General features: G+C 41.8%; 7 protein-coding genes across 7 annotated transcripts; 3 read left to right on the top strand and 4 right to left on the bottom strand.

Annotated features, from left to right (window-relative positions):
* Nucleotides 1-229: 229 nt before the first annotated feature.
* EAE98_012216 (uncharacterized protein) lies at nucleotides 230-1,725 on the top strand (the record flags this gene model as incomplete). The annotated part of the gene is made up of 5 exons (XM_038959841.1): nucleotides 230-311; nucleotides 501-859; nucleotides 924-1,038; nucleotides 1,087-1,556; nucleotides 1,618-1,725. The coding sequence occupies 5 exons, from the start codon at nucleotides 230-232 to the stop codon at nucleotides 1,723-1,725; spliced, it is 1,134 nt and encodes a 377-aa protein (XP_038803781.1).
* A 931-nt stretch (nucleotides 1,726-2,656) lies between these two features.
* EAE98_012215 (uncharacterized protein) lies at nucleotides 2,657-4,044 on the top strand (the record flags this gene model as incomplete). The annotated part of the gene is made up of 5 exons (XM_038959840.1): nucleotides 2,657-2,827; nucleotides 2,884-3,147; nucleotides 3,220-3,334; nucleotides 3,397-3,911; nucleotides 3,976-4,044. The coding sequence occupies 5 exons, from the start codon at nucleotides 2,657-2,659 to the stop codon at nucleotides 4,042-4,044; spliced, it is 1,134 nt and encodes a 377-aa protein (XP_038803780.1).
* Nucleotides 4,045-5,882: 1,838 nt separating this feature from the next.
* Nucleotides 5,883-10,471, bottom strand: EAE98_012214 (uncharacterized protein; the record flags this gene model as incomplete). The annotated part of the gene is made up of 11 exons (XM_038959839.1): nucleotides 5,883-6,260; nucleotides 6,311-6,415; nucleotides 6,473-6,768; nucleotides 6,831-7,424; nucleotides 7,488-7,826; nucleotides 7,898-9,139; nucleotides 9,189-9,248; nucleotides 9,328-9,881; nucleotides 9,945-10,046; nucleotides 10,101-10,218; nucleotides 10,270-10,471. The coding sequence occupies 11 exons, from the start codon at nucleotides 10,469-10,471 to the stop codon at nucleotides 5,883-5,885; spliced, it is 3,990 nt and encodes a 1,329-aa protein (XP_038803779.1).
* Nucleotides 10,472-11,423: 952 nt separating this feature from the next.
* On the top strand, nucleotides 11,424-16,402 carry EAE98_012213 (uncharacterized protein; the record flags this gene model as incomplete). The annotated part of the gene is made up of 11 exons (XM_038959838.1): nucleotides 11,424-12,141; nucleotides 12,196-12,371; nucleotides 12,421-12,512; nucleotides 12,564-12,735; nucleotides 12,786-12,850; nucleotides 12,897-13,003; nucleotides 13,139-13,179; nucleotides 13,233-13,688; nucleotides 13,818-14,142; nucleotides 14,188-15,279; nucleotides 15,339-16,402. The coding sequence occupies 11 exons, from the start codon at nucleotides 11,424-11,426 to the stop codon at nucleotides 16,400-16,402; spliced, it is 4,308 nt and encodes a 1,435-aa protein (XP_038803778.1).
* Nucleotides 16,403-17,367: 965 nt separating this feature from the next.
* EAE98_012212 (uncharacterized protein) lies at nucleotides 17,368-18,529 on the bottom strand (the record flags this gene model as incomplete). Its single annotated transcript, XM_038959837.1, has 2 exons — nucleotides 17,368-17,773; nucleotides 17,823-18,529. 2 exons carry the CDS (start codon nucleotides 18,527-18,529, stop codon nucleotides 17,368-17,370), a joined length of 1,113 nt encoding a protein of 370 aa, XP_038803777.1.
* A 1,481-nt stretch (nucleotides 18,530-20,010) lies between these two features.
* On the bottom strand, nucleotides 20,011-20,589 carry EAE98_012211 (uncharacterized protein; the record flags this gene model as incomplete). Its single annotated transcript, XM_038959836.1, has 1 exon — nucleotides 20,011-20,589. The coding sequence occupies one exon, from the start codon at nucleotides 20,587-20,589 to the stop codon at nucleotides 20,011-20,013; it is 579 nt and encodes a 192-aa protein (XP_038803776.1).
* Nucleotides 20,590-20,649: 60 nt separating this feature from the next.
* On the bottom strand, nucleotides 20,650-22,422 carry EAE98_012210 (uncharacterized protein; the record flags this gene model as incomplete). Its single annotated transcript, XM_038959835.1, has 2 exons — nucleotides 21,577-22,422; nucleotides 20,650-21,412 (listed from the first exon to the last, which is right to left on the bottom strand). Exons 1-2 carry the CDS (start codon nucleotides 22,170-22,172, stop codon nucleotides 20,650-20,652), a joined length of 1,359 nt encoding a protein of 452 aa, XP_038803775.1. The 5' UTR covers nucleotides 22,173-22,422.
* Between the last annotated feature and the right edge of the window lie 921 nt (nucleotides 22,423-23,343).

Genomic DNA, 23,343 nt, shown 5'->3' with positions numbered 1-23,343 from the left:
CACGCATTTAGTAGTTCTCGGACACCTCCTCATATAATCCCGCCTCCATCGGCTTTATCTTGCAACTAAAGAATCAGCTGAGCACGCGATATCAAACGCGTTGATATTCGAGGTACTGTGAGAAAAGATCGTTAACAATTCTCGATCACTGAGAGACATACCTAGTCGTTTCACCTTGTTTAAGAATCCAAATCTCTCCCAGTGTCAACCATAAACTCGATCATCCAGCATGCCACCAAAGAGGAAAGCAGCTAGCAGCAACAGTTCCTCGAAGGTTGCCAAAGCAGCTGCCAACGCCACCCCTACCTCAAGTACGGATATCGCGGGTGGAGATATAAAGTTTTCCAACGCAAATACTGTGAGACTCCCTATGATTTCTTAGCAGATAATATCTTGCAACGCGGCACTAAAACCCAAGACCCTGAACTCAATCTGACATGAATTATCCTTCTAACTGTCTAAAAAACCCTCTTACATCGTTCTTGATTGGAAGTCCACAGATTACGACGATGAAGATGAAGATGACGATGACGATGAAGAGGACGATGAAGATGAAGATGACGATAAAGATGAAGACGAAGACGAAGATGAAGATGCTGCCAAGAATGATGGAAATGGCAAGAAGGATCAAAACGACAAGGGGAGGGGTAAAGATTTAGATCTCCCAAACCCAGGAGAGACGCTTGGCGAAGAATGGTGTAGTAGGGTATCTGATATGGGATTCCCGCTATCCCAAGATGGTGTAGAGCTTGCCCAGAAACTGGACAAAGAACGTGACAAGAGAAACCAAGATCATTATGATACACATATTTACAACGACTTCAATGGCTATGGAAGTTCTGAGGCCATACAAAATTTTGTGAGTCTCCGCGTTGATGTCAAGAACTGATAGTGGCTCAACGCTGACCCCGGTGTCTATATAGCTTAAAGATTTCAATCGTGATATCTACAAGAAGACTATCAGTCCATACAAGAAATGGGCTTATGTTGAAGCACTAGCAGTTTTCTTCAAAGCTGGAGACCCTGCAGAATGGTTGAGTACGCAGTATTATGTCCTCTTTATCAACAAACTGACAATATTTTTAGTGCAGGATAATCCTGATGGACTAAGAGAAGAAGTCGGTATGATCGGAATTATGGTACTCACTTCATTTGAAATGCTCTCAGAGCACAAACTTTTCAGTGCGGATTCAGAGATCAAGAACATTCCTATCATTTGCCTCATCATTCTCGAATTCCTCGATTCATATACCACAGATCTTTTCGATGGCTCAAGTTGGCAATGTGAGGTCGTTCGATTATGCGACCAAGCAGGGATAGATCTCAGCAAGTCTATCAGAAAACAAGTAGATATAGATGAGGAAAAGTTAACGGCTTGGAGAGAGGAATACAAGGAAAAGAAAGAAAATTTCGAAGGGGCAGAAGATGGAGACGGGTATAAGTTTTGGGCCGAAAAGAGTGATTGGCGTCCTGAGGATGATATGAAAGAAAAAGAACCTGACTCACGATGGATTTTCCCCACGAAAAATTGGTATAGATGGGATTGGAAAACAGAGGTAATTGCAATGTTTACTCCTTCCCTTACTCGTCATCGTCGATGCTGATACAATGTTACAGTATCAATTCGCAAAAGCCAATCTCAAAGGCGGGAACAAATACGATTTGTCGAAGGTGCCCAAGTCTCAACTAACATTCCATAACCCTAGGTTTCATCCTCTTGCTTAGTATTTTACGAGTCACAAATGCGATTAGTGTATCCAAGATTTTAGACTATATTGGGCCAAAGAATTAGTCTCATGTCTTGAAGATTGAAAAGATTAAAAGAAGAGATGAAGAAGAAAAATTGAGGCGGAGATCATGGTGAGGATCTTGGTGAGGAGAAAAGAGACGGAAGGCGGCAAAGTAAAATTAGATAAGTGTCATGAGAGTTGAAGACGATGTAAGGGATGGAGAGCTATTCACAGCTCTCTGTGAGGCCCCTATCGTGGACTACCAAGAGCACACTCAAATGTTCAAATATAAGAGATAAAATGATTAGCCACCGACTCGTAGTCAAAGAGAGGGTAGTTATGGACGTTTGGGCAAGTAATTTCAAGATTTTCACCATCTAAGATCGATATGGCGCCTATATTTCATACTACAAGCCAAGTTGTGGACACAGTTTCTATCTTTCCCGTGATCTCTCACATAGGTAATTGTCTATTGAAGTCAATTCATCATGCATATCGGCATGGATTACAAATCGGTCAGGATTGGGCATTTCGCCGGCTAGTTGAAAAAGAAAACATCCATGGATGTTAAGGAATTTCTAAGTCGAACGGATTTTCAGGAAATAACGCATCGATGAGAACCTCGTCAGGAAATAGCCTAGGCAATGCTTGATGGCCTGCATACGGCCAAAGCCGCGAGCGAATGGGGTCTTTCTTCAACTTACCTTCTTCGCAGGCAATTAGAATTCTACGATACCCTTGCATATTCAAATAGTTTGGTTGGCCATTGGCTGGCAGTGTTCAAAATACTACACTTAATATGGGTGAGAAGTGGCCTTTCTTTTTACCAGGCAACACTGGTTGCTAGTGTCAGAGATGTAGATAAGCTTGTTTTTCTCTGGATGATCAAGAACTTCCACTTCAAAACTACAACACTAAAAATTCAGATGCCTCCCAAAGATAAGATCGTGATCGACATATCCAGTGACTCAGATACCGATGTCACAACTGGCAGTTCTAGAAATGCAGACAACAAGTTGTCTCTCACGGAACTACCAGCTTCAAAGCCATTCAGCAATCTTCAGATGAGAGACTTCAAGTACTCAAATCCTGAAACGGTAAGTTTCTTCTCATTCGGTGGAAGTTTGTGACTAACAAAAAGTACCCTTTCCAGTTATCCAAGAAACCGAATTATCATACCCTTAGTTGGAGCCAAGGCCGGACAACGAAATTTCGACTCGACTCTGAACCTAGCACTGGAAATCAAAGAGCACAACTAGCCTCCACAAGTGGTGGCATGGTTTCCACTTCTGGATTCCTTGTTTCTAAGAATGGAATTAAACTCGCAGAGCACCTGCTCAAAGAACAACAAAAACGAGAACAAGTTGATGATGATGACTGGTCTGGAAGCGGCATTTCTGAAATTATGCTGAATATGGTATATGAGAACTCCCATCAGCCCTTCCGCAATAGTTCATTAAGCAAAATCTGATGTTAGCCTTTCTTGTAGATGAGGGATTTTGATCGGGATATTTTCCAGAAAACCGTTAGTCCATACAACAAATGGGCATATATTGAAGGGCTTGCGTCCTTCTTGACTTTTGGAGAGTTGATTAATTGGGCTAGTATGCTTTAATCTCTATCCCCAGCTATCCTTTGCGCCTTGGTATAACTAATAAATCGTCAGTGTGCGACGACAGCTCTCGTATCGAAGCTATAGTTAACGAGTTTGGGACTATGCTTCTAACATCTCTCGAAATGCTTTCCGAGCACAATCTTTTCGCTGCGAATTCTACGGTGAAGAATATCCCCGTCATCTTGCTGCTTATCTTCAGATTTTTGAAAGAATGGGAAGAGCTAGGTTACGAGATCGGATGGCCGTGCGAGGTAATCCGCCTCTGTGACGAAGCGGGCATAGACTTGGTACAAGTTATCCAACATACGAGTGAGAAGATCAAGATACAAGAAGGGAAACTCCACGCGTGGAGACTCGAATATCAGAGGAAACAAACTGGATGTACTTTCGCCGAATCCCAGCCTTTCAATGGGAACGGGTACATGTACTGGGCTAGCAAGCAGGATTGGCAACCAAAACAAGATGGTCTGCACTTGTTCAAGGAATTTTACCAGCCTGATGATCCCGCAAATGGTCGGGAGGAGGATGGAAAAAGAAATTGGTTTCGCTGGGATTGGAAACTGGAGGTGGGTCACGCTACTTGTAGTCTTTGGGAGAATGGAAATTTTTACTGACTGATCATCTGTTTAGTACTCAGAATTCAAGACAAAATATCTTGGCGGTACCCGTTATGTTTTAAACAGAGGAGTTAGAAGATGAGAAGGATTTGTTGACTTGGATGACTGGCATGCTCGATCTATTGAAGATATTTCTTAGATGCCTGATGGCTTGGAGCATCATAATCTGTATCGGTAGACTTTCATAAGGTAATGATTCATTTACTGGCTGATTTGTCCATATTTAAACGCGAAGATCGTTGAAGTTCCTGCTTGAATCTCTTTTATTCCTCGTTTCCGAATCAGTTTTATTTGGCAAATACCACTATTCTTCAACTTCACAGTCATGCTCAAAATTCTTTTAATGTCTATTTCGGCTGTGGGCATTTACTTTTCACTTTCAATTCACTTCTGAACATCTCGAACACTGAGTAGTCGATTTCCAACTCACATTTGAACACTCTTGGTCGCCAGTGGCCCGCTTACACATCTTTGCCTATACGTCTCGTGGTGATCTGTAATTGCAAGGCGCTTGAAACTGCTCGGTTAAGCGAGGTTTTTAAAGGCCTATCAATAAGCGCACACTGTACGGTTACCAGCAGATCATGGCTCGGCACGCATTTGGTGGTGGTACAAAAGGTCTTGTAATGCACCTGCACCATTTAGAATGGACCACCCTTCCGGGGCTGCCTAGAGTGAGTCATGCGTGGCGTTCATTGCAGTGCTAGTTGCTGCACGACGGATTATTAGATAATCTAGGCAACAGTTGTTTATGCGGCTTAGTGGTATGATTTCTAAAATTCGTTTGATCTCGTCCAAAAAACGCAGCGTATTATTCGATAATATGTATCTCTTCGTAGATATGTAATGTTCGGAGAAAAGTCTTCTCCGGGCTGATAAATTTATTTTAGACGTCGTGATTTTTTGAGATTCCATCATCCCTTACAGGCTGATGCATGATTTGAGTCCAGATTCTTCTCTAGATCGATGAAGACTTATTCACCATGAAGATCCTGCTCAGGTTTCTCTAATTAGTTTTTTTGTTCGCGTCCTTTTGTAGATTTCTGTCTTCTGGCACACCTGAATTCTTGAAATAATAGCGAGTTTCTGATCGCGAGTTCGTTCGTTTGTACTAATTCCACTTTATCTGCTACTTTTTCAACCTTGCTTCGAAACATATTCTTTCTCGACAATACGACTGTGGGGCTCGCTAATTTGGTTCTGTGGCATAAGCCTTGCTCTTCATTCATAAAAATGGTCGATTTATTGGTCGGATAATATTTCAAGTGGAAGAACCAATATCGACACCAGCTCAGACGCTCGGGTTACAGATTGACGACCGATTTACATCTGATACATGAGCTCTTGCAATGTTAATAGGTCACTTAGAAATATACATGACACCTCATCTCCTCGATTCACAGCCTCGCTAGGCTACATATTGTATCAGGCATCTTCCAATTTCAGGTAATGTGCTCTGTGTCATATATGTAAACCACATAATCCTCGACCATTTAAGAAAAATTTCAAAGGCGAGTGTGCTGGTGAAGACTTTATTTTTCATTCATGATATTTCCGTTTACTCCTGCCCCATAAATCAATTAAACCAGTGCCTCGATATCTCACACTTGTTTAGATCATGTATCGTAATCTCTGGTAGCTATTTTTAGCAAGATGCTAGATTAAAATAAATCTGGTTCTTGTTCAAGCCCCAATAACACTGACCATTGATCCAATGGCCGTTCAATCTTGATGGGATCAGTTTCACAGTTGTGACAGGAGATCTCGAGCAATCTATAATTCGCGGTACTAGGTTCAAAAGTCACGTCATTGCGACAGATATAGACACAAAAGAAGGCCCAAAGAAGATGAATGTTATATTGTACTCATGCATTGCATCTTGCCGTTGATGGTAATCCTAATTTAATTACAGGCAATCCGCTAAGGTGCGAAAGCGGTAAGATCCACCTGTGCGGTTGGTAGATCTACTTGCAATTCCAATTCATTCAAGGTTCTAAGCATCCGCCGCGCATATGCTCTCAAGGGGTCTGTGGGACTACTTGTAGTAGTAAAGGATTCCCACAAGCTTCGCAGCTTTGATATCTTGATGCGAAGCCAGTCCCGAGTAAATTGATTCATACGCATGGCCCATTGTTGAACTCCTTCATCCCAGAGGGTTACAATCTCCAAATATTGAGGGGCTAGACTAGTGTTCAATGCGTCCTGAAATTCAAGAAACGCGTCGTGCATATCAGTAACTATAGAACGGATACTCTTATCAATTGCTGGTTGTCTGAAATAGCTCATGACTGCAAGCACCTGAAAAAATATTAGTTTAGTGTTTCTGCATCGAGGAACAGATTTAATACATCACGAATAGCCGAGAGCGCAGCGTTACCGTTTTTTTGGGTTGCGATGTCATATCCCTTCTCTTCCCATGTTGCATCAGCAATGGGGGATTTTAGACTCCATAACTAGAACTCATTCATATTTGTCAGCGCGATTATAAAGAACTGAGAGTTTAAAATTACCCTTGATTTTATTGCATTTCCAGCAGCATCCATCAAACGGATATTCTTCGTGTTATCTTTTGCCCCCAAGCAGTGCATGAGATTCGCATCAGGTCGACCCTTTAAGCCCTCAGTTACCCTATCCCAAGTTTGATATGGTTTTTGGAAATATTTTTCCAATATATCGGGATCCATGAGGGTTCTCTGGGTCCTATATTCAGGTACGGTGACGCCTCCGGTGACAACTTGAGGTAAGATTCCATGGACCATAAATTCTAGCAATCTAGATGGTGTTTGCAATTCAAAAATATGCTCAACTAAAATTAAATCTGTCAGTTTTTTCTTCATGACGATAAGCAAGGAGTGTATTTTAACTTACCAACCCAAGCTGGTGTGTCTTCAGGGTCAGCAGTTGGGGCATAAGATGCGTCAGTGCAATCTTCAGGATTGTTTAAGCTATATCTGTCTATATTGCGAGTGATTTCGACGAAAGTCTGACCGTTCTGGCCACTTGGATATGAAAAGGACCAGATGAAAATTATCCGCGGATTTCCACGCGCATCAGTCCCAAGATTTATGGAATACTCTCTTGGAGCCCCATCTCGTTTCCCTAATTGATGGAGTGTTTCATCATTTCCTGAGAAATTAGGGTTTTTCCTACTAGGCTCACAGGAATCTATCGGATTCCCGCTTGCTTGAGAAGCAACGTAATCGTACTTTGAGTTTGGATCGGTGTAGAAGAAATCTGGGTCTAAGCATGGAATAGTGAAAATAGCACATTCTTCAGTCAACAATCCGCTACCATTGTTCGAGGCAGCACCAATCACGTCGTTGATCTTTTCTGCGTTGCATGGGACCTGCTCGGCTTGTAGGAGTTTGGAAATTCGTCTGAATCCTCTATCGGCGAGGAGAAAATTTCTGAGTGGTGTGAGACCAAGATTTTGCAGCCCTAAGGATTGCATGGTGAGTTCCCCTAAGATATGTGAGCATTAATTTGCATGGCTTTGAATCGTCAGAATAAATGGATGTAACTTACAGAGTTCACGTTCGGCCCTAAGCATAGTATTCCCATCTATAGGATCATTGAGGAGTGTGTAAAGGAGTAAAACCATTGTCTCCACTGAGCTGAAACCTTTTTTGCTTCTTGAATCAAGGTTAAACGCAGAGGATCCAAGGTTCAAGCCATCTCCATTTGCATTTGAAGCAAGGAATGCAGAACATTCTTCCTGATAGGATTCTACGAAATCCTTTGCTGCGTCTTGATATTTCTTCAGTAGCTCACTGATCACTACCTGTGATTTTTCATAAGAGTAGTCCCCCTCACAACACGTCACTATGGCTCCTCCATTATCCTGACATGGGGACGGATCTTCCACTAGAAAACGAAGCTATCAGCATGTATCCAAATCAATGGGAAAATTCAAGGGAAAGCATATTTTGACTAACTTGCCACTCTAATCTGGCCGATAGGGCAACCAGATTGACACCATCCACGAGATCGCCCTGGTGGTGTTGGGCCATGATTTTTATAAACGTTGCATTCGCCCCAGCTACCGTTTCCAGTCCCAGTATTACTACAATAAACACGACTTTGATATATCAAAGGTGCATCTTGCAATCTGAACGGAACTGGTTCAAGTCCACAGTAAGTACCACCACTTCCTTTAATTGAATCTGCAACCCTGACATTATAGTTGTCGGTAGGACAACCGTTAAAATCTAAAGGACCTCTTGATTTGGTATCACACTGTCCAGGCTTTCCATTCCATATACTTTGACTATACAGTTTCATAGACGGTGTATCAGTTGTGCAGCAAATCTGCTCGTAGCCACCTTTCTTTCGAGTGTTGCAGAAGCTGTTAATGCTGCCAACCTCAACATAACCTTTATCCATATCGGTACAGCTGTTGGTATTATCAGCATTACATTTCCCGTTGTTGAAAAAAAAATGTGCACATGTAGGCATGGACAGTTCTGTGGGGCAGCAGAATTTACGGAGTAAGGATGCTGAGCCACAGTAACTCGAGTCTTGTATGTCTTCGCCTTCTGGGTGCCCGAATTTGCCATCTCCCTCGCCAATCGCGCGTTTAATGGGAAGGAAATTGTCGCCAAGGGATTCGCATCCAGATCCGCAATCTGACCATCGGCACTGTCGATATGGCACATTTGTTATTAAAGTTGTTGATGGCTGATCCGCATCTTCAGCTGTGCTCGCAACTGATTTAAGCGAGTAAGAAGTACGTGAGCTACTATTCGTGGCTATAAAAATGGCTTTGGAGGAATTGAGATCCGCAGAATCTTGACTCAATGCCCAAACCATGATTCCGCCGAGACATTGGCTTCGTGCAAAATCTAGTTTTTGTTGATAGGTTTCTGCATCATCATATGCCACCCATTGATCATCCCATGTAATTATTTTGACGGCCGCATCAACGTAGTGTATTGGTGTCAACCCATTCTCTTTAATCCGGTCTGCGATTTCCGCATTTGAAAGTGTTCCGATCGAATTGGTGCATCGGCCTGCATTTCCACCAGATGAGAAACGACAGCCTGGTGCAGAGCAAGTCGGATCTAGCATTGCAAATGATCTTGCATAAAAAGCAAGCCCGAAATTGACCTTACTGGGGTTGATATGATTTCTCCAAAGCAAGTCGAGGGCAGTGGTAATTTCTGTGAGGTTTGTGTGTGCTATTTTGCTGCGTAAGTTGATGAATGCACAGAATATTTGAAATCTTACCGTTGAGAAAATTTCCAGCCCATTTACTCTTCTTATCCCATAGTCCATGCATATCGTAGGCTTTAACTCAATGTCAGCACTTTAGATCAAGCCTGTGGTCATGTAGTCATGTAGTTATCAGCGCAAAAATGGTACGTACTCATGATGTTGAAGAAGTCTACACTCTTCTGTAGCTTTTCAAGGTCAAAATATTGCAGATACCAATATGATGCAGGTAATGTAATCGAAACACCGCCCCTACCCATAGGAGTGAGGTGGCTTTTTAGATTTGCGATGAAAGAGGGAAAGTTGTGAAAATCCGCAGGTCTTCCATTCCTATCATCCGCTACGGGGTACTCCCAGTCGATTTCCACCCCATCAAAGTTGTATGTTGACATGAAAGATGTCAAAGATGTAAAAAACTTCTTTTGATTTTCCAAAGATGCTGCTAGATCACTGAACGTGGTGGCTGTCAACCCAGCGTCGTTAAAAGTCCATCCTCCAATAACTATGAACACTTGCAGGTCAGGCTGCAGCAGCTTGTGCATCGTGACCTGCTCATATAGTTCAACGTCGCTAGGGTCTCCAGGAACGATACTGAACGTAATAGGGTCAATGGATGCAAATGCAAAGTTGATGTGTGTGTAAGTCCCAACTGGTATCATGTCTGGTGGAAACGGTTGACAGACTTTTCGATTTGCCCATCCCTCGTAACTATATATACGTTAGACAAGTTCGCTTTTTACAGTTTGAGGACTGAAATGATTTAATACATACTAGCCGACAGTACGCCGAGTAGTGGAGCCAGAAGAGCTGCATGATGGACGTGTAATGGTTTTGTTGCCGCAAAACTCTTCCGTGAGTCCGCAAAATCCCCATCTACAACATGTTAGCGAGCTGAAAATACAATACACCTCAAGCTAAAGATCTTACTTGCTACAGCAGACATTTAATGGGCATTTTTCGATTTCAGAATACCCAAAAGCACCATAGCCAGGATCGCATTCGGACTTTCGATCACAATTCGCCACACAGACCTCAGGAGCACAATCTATTGAAAACATCAGTAAAGCAAACAGATGAGAATCAAAACTTGACTTACAGTTTGGACCAAGACCACAAAATCCAAATTTTGAACAACATCCCTTCCCAGAAGGGCAAGGATTGTTAACATCACAGCCAAGCTTATAGTCGCATGTAGACAAGCAATCTTTTCCACAATGATCATCGCCAGTACCACAAAAACCGAACTCGCTACAACATCCAGTAGCACAGAGACTTGTAGCACTGCATTCTTGCGCCATTGCTGTCGAAATTAACAGCGCCAAGAGTGCAATAATGATCAATTGCCATTTCTTTCGATTGACTTGGATAAGAGGTAACTCCATACTGAGCACCGCACTGAGAGAAGGTACAGGCCACTGGCAGTCTCTCTGCATAAATATCGATAAAGGCCCAAATTTTGAGGATTTTTGAAAGCTGGACAAAAATATCTGAACAATTGGAGAAACAGTATATATCTTTTGTGCATCTATCGTTCTAGGTCAAAAGGCCATCAATAGAAGTTTGTGCAAGGTTTTAGTTAGTGTTGATGAAAGGTATCCAGAGAAGCCAGAAGTGACTATGAGAGGAACTTCAAGTGATATGAGCATGTGTAAAATCTGATTCATGTTGATTCACTTTCTGATAAAAACATACTCGAGGTGCAAATTTTGTCCAAGCTTCATTCTAATTTCACAATTTCCAATATGCGAGCAATCTCGGTAGTGCAAATTTTCACTAGGTAGGTAGGTACTTGGAGGTCTTAGTCCTATGGCTGTCCATTATTCTGCGACAGTATATCAGACGAACACATATTGGCCAATGTTTGGGACATCTCTAATCTTAATATAGTATATTTGTGTACCTGGAGAGGTGTAAATTGCTTTTGATAGCTATACAATAGCGGTGAAACTCTGGAATCATCTTGAAATAAATTTCGACACTTTGATTGACTTCAAGCTACTGGGAGAGTTAGTTACTAGGGTAACTGAAAATCTGCACATTTGATCATATCTTTGTTGATTCATTATCTCTCCAGCTTTTAGATAAAGATTTTAACCCCATAACCTTGGTGAACGCTCTCTTTTTCTGCTCGTTTTACAACCCTTTTTTTCATTCAATTTACTGCCTCCAGACATCCACATAATGGCATTAATGATAACTAAAGGATTTAACATGCAAAGCATTTTCTTTATGAGTCTCCTCATACTCATTATGATCAACATAATTGGCGTCTATTCAGCAACAGCATTGTCTCGGAATGAACCACTCTCTCATTCTCATCATGAGAGACATCACCTGAGAATTGTTAATCGCGATGACAGCATCGATGAACTTGCAGGTCTAGCTAATGCAGAAACCACCCTATTCGAGGGTATGAAGGCCATTGTGCTTGCAAATCGACTTAGACTACAAAATCCTCAAAGAAATAGGTACGAATTCAGAAATGCATCTGAAATTCTGGGCAGTCGTGAAAAAGCACCACCACTATCTTACGGAAAGGATAACAAATTTTCAAACAACAGTCGGAATTTGGACGAAAGTTCATCAAGTGATCACAAGACTGCGGATTCTCCAAAGGGAAGCTATGCATACACTCTCCCCAAGGAACTTGTGACAGCTGCTCGTGTCATGGCGGAATTGAATCCACAACAAGCATCTATACCGCAGTTACCAACCAGCTTGATGTCAACATCTGGAACTAATGATACAAACGTCATGGCTCAGGCATTAGCGTATCCTGATGGCTTACACGGATGGGCCCCGAGCAGACTTCCCTCACTCTACAATGCACAGAAACCTGCAAAACACACAAATATCAAACGAGAAAGCTCAACTTTCTGGATGAGAAGCATCGAGCAAAATGGCCAAAGTCCATTTGCCCCGACGGGCTATCAAGTTTGGAGAAATGTTATGGATTATGGTGCTGCAGGTATGTGAAAGTCTTGGGCTTTATGCTGCCTCATTTCACTAATTAATTTCATAGGTGATGGTTTGACAGACGATACCGAAGCTATCAATGCAGCAATATCATATGGTGGAAGATGCGGTATCGATTGTGGGTCTAGCACAATTTATCCTGCCACTGTTTTCTTTCCACCTGGCGTTTATCTTGTCAGCTCTCCAATTATTCAATACTACAACACCGAGATACTGGGAGATGTAAGGTGATGTTTTCTTATAAGTGAAATTAATTGCTAATCATCTTTAGCCTACCGACCTGCCAATGATTATTGCTGCATCAAGTTTTGTTGGACTTGGTGTTATTACGTCTGACGTCTACATTGGAACTACGGAAGGCTGGTAAGTTAGCGTTTCTAACGTCTCTGAAAACTCTACTGACCTAGCTCCAAGGTATCTAAATACAAATAACTTCTTCAGAAGTATCAAGAACTTCATAATGGATATAACTCGTACTCAACTGAATGCTCAGGTCTGCGCTATACATTGGCAGGTTGCCCAGGGAACATCACTGGAAAACATTCATTTTGTCATGTCATCGGAGGAGGGTTCGACTCAGCAAGGAGTAAGATAATTCATTCCTGTTTAGCCAATAAGATTAACAAGATCCCACAGATATATATGGAAAATGGTTCTGGAGGCTGGCTATCTGATTTAACATTTGTCGGTGGCATGTTCGGGTAAGTGATCAACTGCACAGTATTTACAATTATCTGACCAATTCAGTGCATACTTTGGTAACCAACAATTTACATCGCGAAATCTGGCTTTTGATGGCTGCAAGACTGCTTTACAGATCTCATGGGACTGGGCCTGGACCATGCAAGGAATAAGTAAGTTTTGATCCCCTGATTTGGCTCGCTTATCTGTTACCCCACAGAGTACCAAACTAAAATAGTCATCATTATCAACTATGACAGCTCCTGATCTCTTGACTGAGAATTTATGCTAATCTCAGGATTTATAAGATATCAAAAACTGTGGAACGGGAATTAATATCGTTGGAGAGGTATGTTTACTTATCCGTTACCATTCTGAATATTTTATTGAGTGATCAAATAGGCTGGAGGCTCTCTAGGAACATCCAAAAATGTTGGATCTTTGACCTTACTAGATCTTGTCATTGAGAACACACCAATTGGAATCGAGACCTCTCTCTTTTCCACGAATTCAACCTCATTGTTGATAGAGAATGCCTATCTTAACAATGTCTCAAAGGTCGTCACAAACAATCAAAATGCCCACACATTACTAGCTGGCAGCTCCGACGTCACTACCATTGATTCTTGGGGATTTGGTATGATGACCAATGCTTCTGGTGTTGAGAATTTTGCTAGTGCTCAGAAGATATCACAGATGTCTCGGTCGGCATCATTGGTTGACCAAAGTGGAAATCAAACCACCCCATCGCCAAAGTTCTTCACAAGGCGCAGACCAGTCTATACTAATATAGGTTTCAGTCAAATTATCGATGTGACAACTTATGGGGCAGTAGGAGATGGACAAACAGACGATACAGTACGTGTTCGATTTTTCAATTCTTTCGGGCGGGCGACTTTTACGCTCCTCTAGTCACATATTTGTGGTTAATACGAGGTTTATTTGCCCCAATATTCCCATGAATATGACTGACGTTCTTCTTCCTAGGCTGCCTTAAACTCTATTTTTGCCTTAGCGGCCAACATGTCCTCGATAGTTTTCATACCTTTCGGAGTGTACAAGATCTTCGACACAGTGCATATACCAGTCGGGTCGAGAATTGTTGGGCAGGCTTGGAGTCAAATAATGGCCACAGGAGACAAGTTTCAAGACATCAATAATCCAAGAGTTGCTGTACAAGTAGGAAATTCCGGAGATATAGGTGTCATAGAAATTCAAGACATGATGTTCACCGTTTCCGGTCCAACTGCCGGTGCGATATTGGTTGAATGGAATTTTCATGAGATTATCCAGGGATCTGTGGGCATGTGGGGTACGTGTGTCTACTATGTTATCATTTTTATACTAACTTCTCCAGATACTCACATTCGCGTTGGCGGTGCAATTGGCAGTGATCTCCAACTAGCAGATTGTCCAAAGCTATCAGGAGAGATCAATTCTCAATGCGTGGCGGCATCACTTCTGTTTCATATGACACCAAAGTCATCTGGGTATATCGAGAACTCGTGGATGTGGGTTGCAGATCACGATATGGATGTCGTTACCCAGGATCTGATCGATGTCTATTCAGGTCGTGGACTTTTAATCGAAAGTCAAGGACCAACCTGGCTATACGGCACTGCAGCTGAACATAACATTTTATATCAATATCAGGTTTCCGGGGCAAAGGACATATTGATGGGTGTAATTCAAACAGAATCACCATATTTTCAAGTCGCCCCCGCTGCACCAAATCCTTTTACTTCAGGTCTGGGTCTCTTCGCCAATGACCCAACGTTTAGTGACTGCAAGCCAGATTCTCTGAGCTGTGCAGTGTCATGGGCTATTAGAATAATTGACTCTGTCAGTATTTATGTCTTGGGTGCGGGCTTGTACAGTTGGTTTCAGCAATATGAACAAACCTGTCTTGCTACCGAAAGTTGCCAAGACCGAATCTTTAGTGTAGAGCAGAGTACAGAGATCTGGGTTTACAATCTAGTCACAAAGGGCTCAACTGAAATGGTCAGTCCAGTCAATGGAGTGGCCACGTTCTCCTTGCCCAATCAAGGTGGCACCGTAGCTTCACTACTAGCTTGGCTTGAGGGGGCAGATCAAACTATCGGGATTCGAACCTTCACCGGGTTTCAACTCTACAAAGAAGACTTTGTTTCTGCTTTGGAACTTCCTAATATTTGCGTTACAGCTTTGACAGCTAGCATCCACTGTAACAGTCTCTTAGCTACTTACACAACACCGCAATGGGCCGGCTCTTTAGAGAATGATACGCTCACTGACTCTGTTTGTGATCCTGGATGTGGTTCCTCTCTTGCTTTCTACTTCAACACAGTTAGTTCTTCATGTGCGGGCTACAATATTACAGGTGCCCCTCCAGCGATGCTAGGTGGATTTATTTGGCAAGGTTACAACGAGACTTGCTTGAAAGATCCCGCGAGTGGACATTATTGCAATGGTAAGAGTCACTCTGACCCCCATTTACCACTTTTTATCGACAATAACAAATTGCCACAGACTTGATTCTAGACTTCACGCTGGTTTCCGATGTTTCTGAAATGCCTCGGGATGAAATGTGCTCAACATGCTACACACAGCGCCTCAAAATAATGCAGTCATCTCAATATTCAGCTTACGCCGGAACATATTCATCAATCCTAGCTTATGTTGCCGAAGCTTGCAGCTTAGGATCTTCAACAGATATCTTGCCTCCCCTGATCGAGGAAACACCATCTCAGGCTTCTCCTTGCGTATCGGGAAATTACTATACAACAAGCGCTGGAGACACATGCGACACAATCTCACTAGCTCATAATGTATCCTCTGCGTCTCTTTTCATTGGAAATGCAGCCATCACAAATTGCGCCAATATCATCCCTGCAACGAATTTATGTCTTCCCATACAATGTCAACGCACATACGCCCTCCAGCCCAACGATACATGCGGATCTCTGGAATCTACCTATAATCTTGGACCATTTGGTCTCCGCGGCTTCAATCCCTGGATAACTTTTGATTGTACTGGACTCCAGCAGAGCTCCACAGTATACGGTACCATTCTCTGTCTTTCGCCACCAGGTGGAACTTATAATCCATCAACAGTAACCAGCGGGCACAACACCAATCCATTTAACAACGATCCGTACTCTACTTCCCGTCAAGATCCCCCTGTGAATTCTACTATCGCCAATGGAACTACCCTCAATTGCGGCGTATGGTACACAGCAGCCCCTGGTGACGATTGCCCGATTCTCAGTATCTTCTTCGGTCTCACCGCGGGACTACTGATGCAAATCAACCCTTCATTACCAAGTCAAAACTGCAGCTATGGTATTATGGCCAACATTACATATTGTATATCTCCTATATGGGCCTGGGATACGACACCAATAGAATCTGACACTATGGATGCAGCGGCATACGCTGAGGCCTCTGCTGCAGCCTCTGTTTCTTGGTTAGCTTCTTGGTCTGCAGCTCAAAGTGCAGTTCAGACCACCGTGGAGAGTTCTGCACCAACGAGCTCCCAAATTCAAAATGTTACAGTCACTTTAAGTTCTAGCGATGCGACGACTTCAATGTAGAGCTAGATAACAGTAGAGCAAAAGCTTGTGATTTGGAATGAGAATAAAATCGCTGGCAAGTTCGTGTCATTTTTCCAGATTCATAGTGATTCATATTGGGAACCCCTTCAGAAATCTGCGTGTCGATATTAACTTTATCACCGGAAGCTGACGCAATGTAATAAAGCATTAAATCCAAAGTACCTCTTCCACTCAGAGCTCCTCATCACATGCATATCTACAAACAATACTTACTTTGTGGCTAACAGCTCTAATAAACCTTATCTCCCTCGCGATATTTCAGTCCTAACTTAGAAGTCCAATGGGTTTCGACTATGTAACAGTTGTTCGAATTTCGCGTGATCCATGTGAGGATATTCTGTGATGAAATTACTCCAAAACTACTCCCAATAATCTTAGTGATCAGTTCTTTATAATTGAAACCCGTGAACACCTATTATCACGTTTAAGTGGTTTTTGTTTAGCTATGAAGCGAGGTCAAAGCGTGCTGCAAATTTAAACTATTTAGTCGTATATATATATGTGCCATTATATTGTATATCATTAGATTCATTAAATGACTGATTTCACTTTCAGAATATCTAGCAGATCGAAGAACTCAACAATATATACATTTCTAGTGTTAATAATCCAGGACCGGTTACTTCCCTGTGAATCTTCAAAGTTTTGGTTTCTCTCGATTTTCAACTTCATCATTTGCAATTAGTTCAAGTAGATAGATGTCCTGGATTCTAACGTCTAATATGATGCCTAACAGCATATCCAAGTCCGAACTTTAAATTGTGGAGTGTATTGTTGCTTTGGGCCAAGTAAAGTCACTTGCAACACGACAAGCATTTGGTTGAAATATTTTATATTTCTTTCAGAGAAATTGAATTGGCGGTATTATGATAAGTTCCCGGAGATTTGAAGAAAGTAACATTTATTAGAACCGCTTTACACCATATGACCCCTCCCATCAACTATCAACTGCGAAACTCATAGGTGTTGAATGGCCAGTGAGTGCCTTTCTTCAATAGAACCAAAGGGCCATGGTATCTTCCCATCTCAGTCGCAACGTCCCAGATCTGGTCGGGTTTTTTCTGTGCATATTCCCAAAATCGCTTCATGCAATAAATTTCTTCCTTGCGCGCAGCATAAAACCAGGTGAATGCTGAAGTAGCTGCAACTTTTAATCTGCCATTAAATACTGTGCTTGTATCTGTTTCAAATGAAACTGTAGGATCAAAAGTCGTGTCGTATGCCCATATCCATGGAGTATTTGAGCTACCGTTGAATGAAGCGATTACCTCTGGCGTGACGAGAAGGAATGTGTTTTGTAGAATTTGCTGATCGGATTCGGTCCTCGCTTTAACCACGTCTTGAAAAGCTCTATAATTTGTTAACAAAAGGGGTCAAGTTTTGGTTCCTGAATTCATACCTGTAAATACTTTCACTATCATTTTCAACAACGAATTGATCTTGCCAAATCAATTTACTCGTCTGTCTTATCTGCTCGCCACCTACTAGCAATGAAATACCGGCACTCAATGCATTTTCAAAGCTTTTGAGAAAATTTTCCCAAGCTTCCTTACTACAATTAGTTCTTGCATCTCTAAAGACCACAAATCCCCAAGAAGGCTGTAAATCGATAGCAGTAAGAGGCACTGATCGGTCAATCAATCTCTCTACCCATGCGCATGGCTTCCCACCATCGTCTGCGGCTTTTTGTATTGAAGCTTTCATAGCGTCGTTCCGCAGCTTCCCCAAAGAGCTAGCCCGAAGACACGCAGCTGTCAGAATAGCGTCTTCATGTGGCGTCAAAACTGCAACTTCAGCATCGATATTAGCCAATTGATCTTCAAGTGGCCAGGTCATTTTGCTTGCGGCCAGAGCCTCCGAATTATCCCAAATATGATATCCATATTGAATCAATCGACATTCATCCATCGTCAAAGACTCTGGATTCTGAAGGACCTTCTTCTCAAATTCATCGGGAGACATTCCAGTAATCTCAAGACAGTTCGAAATCTGAGTTGTGGGATCAACAAGTCCAAGGATATTGCGTCTTTCCTCTTCCGTGATTTGCTCCGGAGTCTGAATCGCTTTTTGCCACAGCTGTCTATCCCGTTCTGTTGGTAAAATCATGATGAAAGCGAGCGTGCGTGAGCTTCAAACTTTCCAAAATTCTATGTAGTGAAGTTAGAGACTTGTTTGTTTCTCCACTAACGTGTATGAGCTAACCTTTTGCTTGAGTTTAGACTGAGATGGAGGTTTCGAGTGGGAAATGAAATGGCGGTTTGGCCAAAATTGACAGAGACGCAAAGAAGTTGTTGAAAAAGTGATTGATATGAATTACCCAGCTAGGTATTTAGGATACTAAAAAATTAGTCAACTTCAGAAATCCAGTACTAACAAATGGTGGCTGGTGTTTTGATTCACTGTTATTCTTTATACTATACACCAGCTTCCAAGGACGCATAATACTCTATACTCAATTTAATAACGTGTTTCCAAAACCTTAAATTTCAGTACTTTATCAAAAACATTTAAATATTAGATTTTCCAATTTCAATCTATAATATCTTTATTAATTATAATCTAATTCAATTGAAAATTTAATTAAATAATAAAGAATAATGAATTGTATGATTTATATAATTTTTGATTATTTCCAATCATTATTAATTAAATTGAAAATTTTGGGGCGAAAATTCGAAAATAATTGAAAATAATTTGGAAATACATTAATTTTTAATTTCAAGATCGAGTTTTTGATTTATCTATTTTCAATTTAACAATTATTATTTTGAATTAATTAAAAATTAGTATATTAATTTTTTTCAATTGAAATATTAATTATTCTAAAGAGTTTATTGAATCTGAAGATATATTGATTTAATTAGAAGTAATTGAAATTGAATTTTTTTATTTGGATAAAATTAATGAGGTATAGAAATTCGCTTCTTTTTTTGGAAACGAGTTATTAAATCGAGTATAAAGTGAATGAAGCGAACAATTTTTTAGTGGGGTAAGGTTAGGTTGAAAAAAATCATGTCACGCAGCTCTTCTTGCACACATTGCTTGCGCTTGTTGAATCCCAACCATAAAACGTCAAGGGCTAAATTAAAGTGATCTTGAGGTTAATGAGTACGATTATGTATATGTATATTCATATTTTGATCTCAAAACATAATTTATCTCTATGTTTTTTAATATGTTCATCGTCCGATCGCGTTCCCCCATTAAGAACATTACACAATTAGGATATGTGTATATATGTGACTTTAGCTCTGAAATCACATTCAAGGTACTATTCAACCCGGCGAATACTACTTCTCATGCAAACAATATCTCATCGCGAGACTTCTTCATCAAAAGGCTCGCTGATGTACTGAATATCGTGGCCAGCGCAAAGACCTGGCCGAGCCAGCCGTGTGGGAGGATCGATCATTCAACATATCACCCGGAAGTAAACAAAAGACGAGATCTCTTGAAGTCTTTCGGCATGATATCACATAATTGTCTATATTTGAACCGGATACTGATACTTGAATATCTCTTATCTGTTCTAAGCATTGTTGCTTCAATACCCATTCTTTAATCAGGAGCTCGACTCGGACTCGACTTTAGATAATATGACACTGCTCTAGATCACTCGCAATGCAACTATGTCTTCCCAGATCTCCCATTCTCTCCTTAGCTAGAGACTCAAATCCATCTCTGTCATGGCATCCCACATATGCAAAACCCGTGATCCGCTTAGATTCCTTCCCTTCGTCTAACCTCCTCTCAGTTTCTAATTCCTTAAAATCAGTGTCTCTGAGTACTGTCGCCCTACCCATTCCCGCTATAATGGCAATTGTATCGCCATCCCGAATCATCGGTGTAGCTACACCTGCAAAACCTTTATCTGTGACAAAGAACTTGCGCCTCCGAACAATAGGCAAAATTGCATCTTGAAACATCTTCTGTGCCTCACCATCCTGCTCCGGAGTACGCCCCATCAATACTTCAAAGGTTCTGGGGTACGTTACTATTAATTTATGATCGGTATTGCGAATACCAATAAGTGTGCGCCAAAGAGGCTCACTTCTAGGTGCTTGGACAGTTAGAAGGGTCTCAATCTCCTTGAATCGTGAGATATAGTAATCACGGTCTCCATCAATGAAAGAAACAATATGAGTGACGCGACCAAAATAGGCCATGTGGGCGCAAAGCGTAGTTCTGTCCGAGGAAACAGTAGCTCTGACATCTTCGGGCCATTCCTAATCGTGGTTTGCACAACTCCCACGCAGAAAAACTGGATTGTGTTCGTCGTTAAAATCAGCCGAGATGGTGAAGTCTGGGACCCATGAGGGAAGGGGGGTTTTGAAATGGCGTGTTCGCCAAAGAAGACCAAGCAATGCTAGTCCCTCTGGCTCGTGCTGGATGATGTAAGTCATCGTCGGTACAAATGTCCATTCTGGCTGCTTGTGGTAGTCAATGGGAATTGCGGCTCTGGCCTCCTCGCTGAGCAAGCCTAGGATACCATATATCTTGTCGCGCGGATCGGTAGAGCGCAAGTTCATTGTACCTTTCAAGACAGTTTCAAGGCTGAGAGATTCTTTTCGTATGTGGATAGAGCCACGAGAGTGCATGAGAAATCCGTGATAGGTAATTGGAACGCGTTTCATATGCTCCATTCTTCTCCAAAATGCTTTCGCTTCGACAGAATCATATTGAAAATGTCTCATGACCGTGTATCTGGCTCTCCATACTACTGGATCGAGATTGATATCTTCGGCTATCTCTAGTACGGTACAGTACGGTAAATCCTGCAGAAAGTTTTCGCCAAAAGCACTCCTCAGCCCTGTGATTACACCTTCTAGAGAAGTCTGTTCTGTGCCCACTGGTCTTGTATTAGCAGTCCGAATCCATTCAAGTCGAAAAGTCTCTACCACCGCGTCGCGATACGCTCTCTTGTATTTATCTTCAATGATGTTCCTATCGTCTGAGAAATGTGCCCATGCTGTTATGAATGGCAACCATCTAGAATAAATATATCAGCAGTCGCTCAGCTAGTACTCATGACTTTCTCAGAGATCTAGAAGTCTGTGGCAAATTTGTCAAACAAGTGCTCCATATTACAAATCTTCATAAACATTCAGACTCTCATTTGATGTTTTGGGGATAATGAATTGCTATTGACTCACTCAACCCAAACATTTCCGCATCCAAATAGAGGATTTTTCATTCTTCCATCCACGACGCTATGCTTTGCCATGACGAACTCCTGCACCGTCCAAATCCGTGTAAACCAGGGTCGAAACAAGATCTCCATAAATTGGGCTTGAAAATCATAAGTTTGCCAATATGCTTTGTCAAATCTTTCAACACTCCGCATTGCTTGTTCGCTGCCCTCTGCCTCCGGTCCGAGCCATATCAACACAGTGGTTGCGTCGGAATAGACTCGTCTCATAAGTGCAACCTGTGATGCACGTTCATCAAGATCATCCTGATTTATACATAAAGCATCAACCCAGAGAATACGAGGTGCGGCAAGAAGACGGAGGTTTCGCAAAGCATTGTCGAGATTTGGGCCAATGGCAACCAGGCGGTCACCGAGGTTGATGGTTTTGGCTGGTGTGGTTGAGCCCCAAACATATGAAAGAGCTTCAAAATCTGGTTTCGACTCCAGAGAAACGATATCGAGATGACTGTAGAGAGGATCATCGAAGTTGGCAGCTGGTTGAAGGATCAGACGCCGAATCTGGCACAGATCTGAGTCCAGAGGTGTATACAGCGTCATGATGAGTAGTTTGTGATAATTCTAACTTCGAGTTCGCGATGCTCTAGGTATTTATTTAATTGGCAGTCGAAATTGAGGTAGCACTTAGTAACTTCGTCTCCGAGAGCGGTATGTCATGTTTGGCATCGATTTTCAGCGTGGCGTTTGGTGGGAGCCAATAATAACTTACAGGTAAGTGTTTGGTGTTACATTTTCTGCAGCCTATTATAATACAAGACAAAATTATGTTTCGGAGTTAGAAAAGCTGAAATACATCCCGCTATTCATAGATCAGCTTATGTCCTGCTTCTAGAAGTAGCAAATCCGTAAGAAACGATTCTGTGTGCTCACGTGATTACTTGATAATTCAAATATCAACATTATTCAAGCCTCAATTTAGTTCGTATACAATCCAGTTTAATTTGGCATCGTTTTGATTCATATTCTTCAGCATCTTTCAAACTCGAGTGATCTCTTCTTTTCATTGCTGTAGCCCATCGCCTAGTTATCAGACAAATGGATATTGCCATGCATGCTCCCCTTCAATGATTCATCTTGACAATATACCCGTTTCAGAATCTGCTTCCTTTTTTTTTTGTACTCAAATCTGTATTTGGCTCTTTTAAATTCGGAACTTTATCTGACCATAGATATTCTGGGCCAGGCATTCGGAAAAACAGAAAATGTCATTATATAGTTGTTCTTCTAATTCGAAACTCCGTTCTCATTGGTGTCAGACAGCAAATGACGGTAAATTCGAGCGATTATACCACTTCTGCCGGATCAGTGGCCCTTTCCCTTCCAGCTTCTTGTACACCGTTGACTTTACTTGAAGGGACCGCACTCATTGTCATATAGTAGTAGTAGTCATATGAACCAAGAAAATAGAACTAGCTTGATTGAAAGGGAGCTCCAGCAGTTTTAAGATACTTTTATTGAGATAACGTACTCGAGTGTTCACCGATATCTCTGGGTTGCTTCAACATTTTCGCTTACTAAAAGTGAATGGGAACAGATTCAGGGGAAATTCGGATGAGCTCAGCTCTCCCGTTATACGATCAAATGACGAATCTAGGATTATCCCAGTGCGGGAACAAACTTTGATGTCAATCTGGAATATTTGTAACTACATCCGTGTTCGATCAAGATACTCTGCTGGAAAAGGAAAGGGCGATTCCGATCTTAACCCGAC

The sequence above is a fragment of the Botrytis deweyae genome (genome assembly GCF_014898535.1).
Source record: "Botrytis deweyae strain B1 chromosome Unknown BDEW_061, whole genome shotgun sequence".
Lineage (NCBI taxonomy): Eukaryota > Fungi > Ascomycota > Leotiomycetes > Helotiales > Sclerotiniaceae > Botrytis > Botrytis deweyae.
This window is presented reverse-complemented; position numbering and strand designations above follow the sequence as displayed.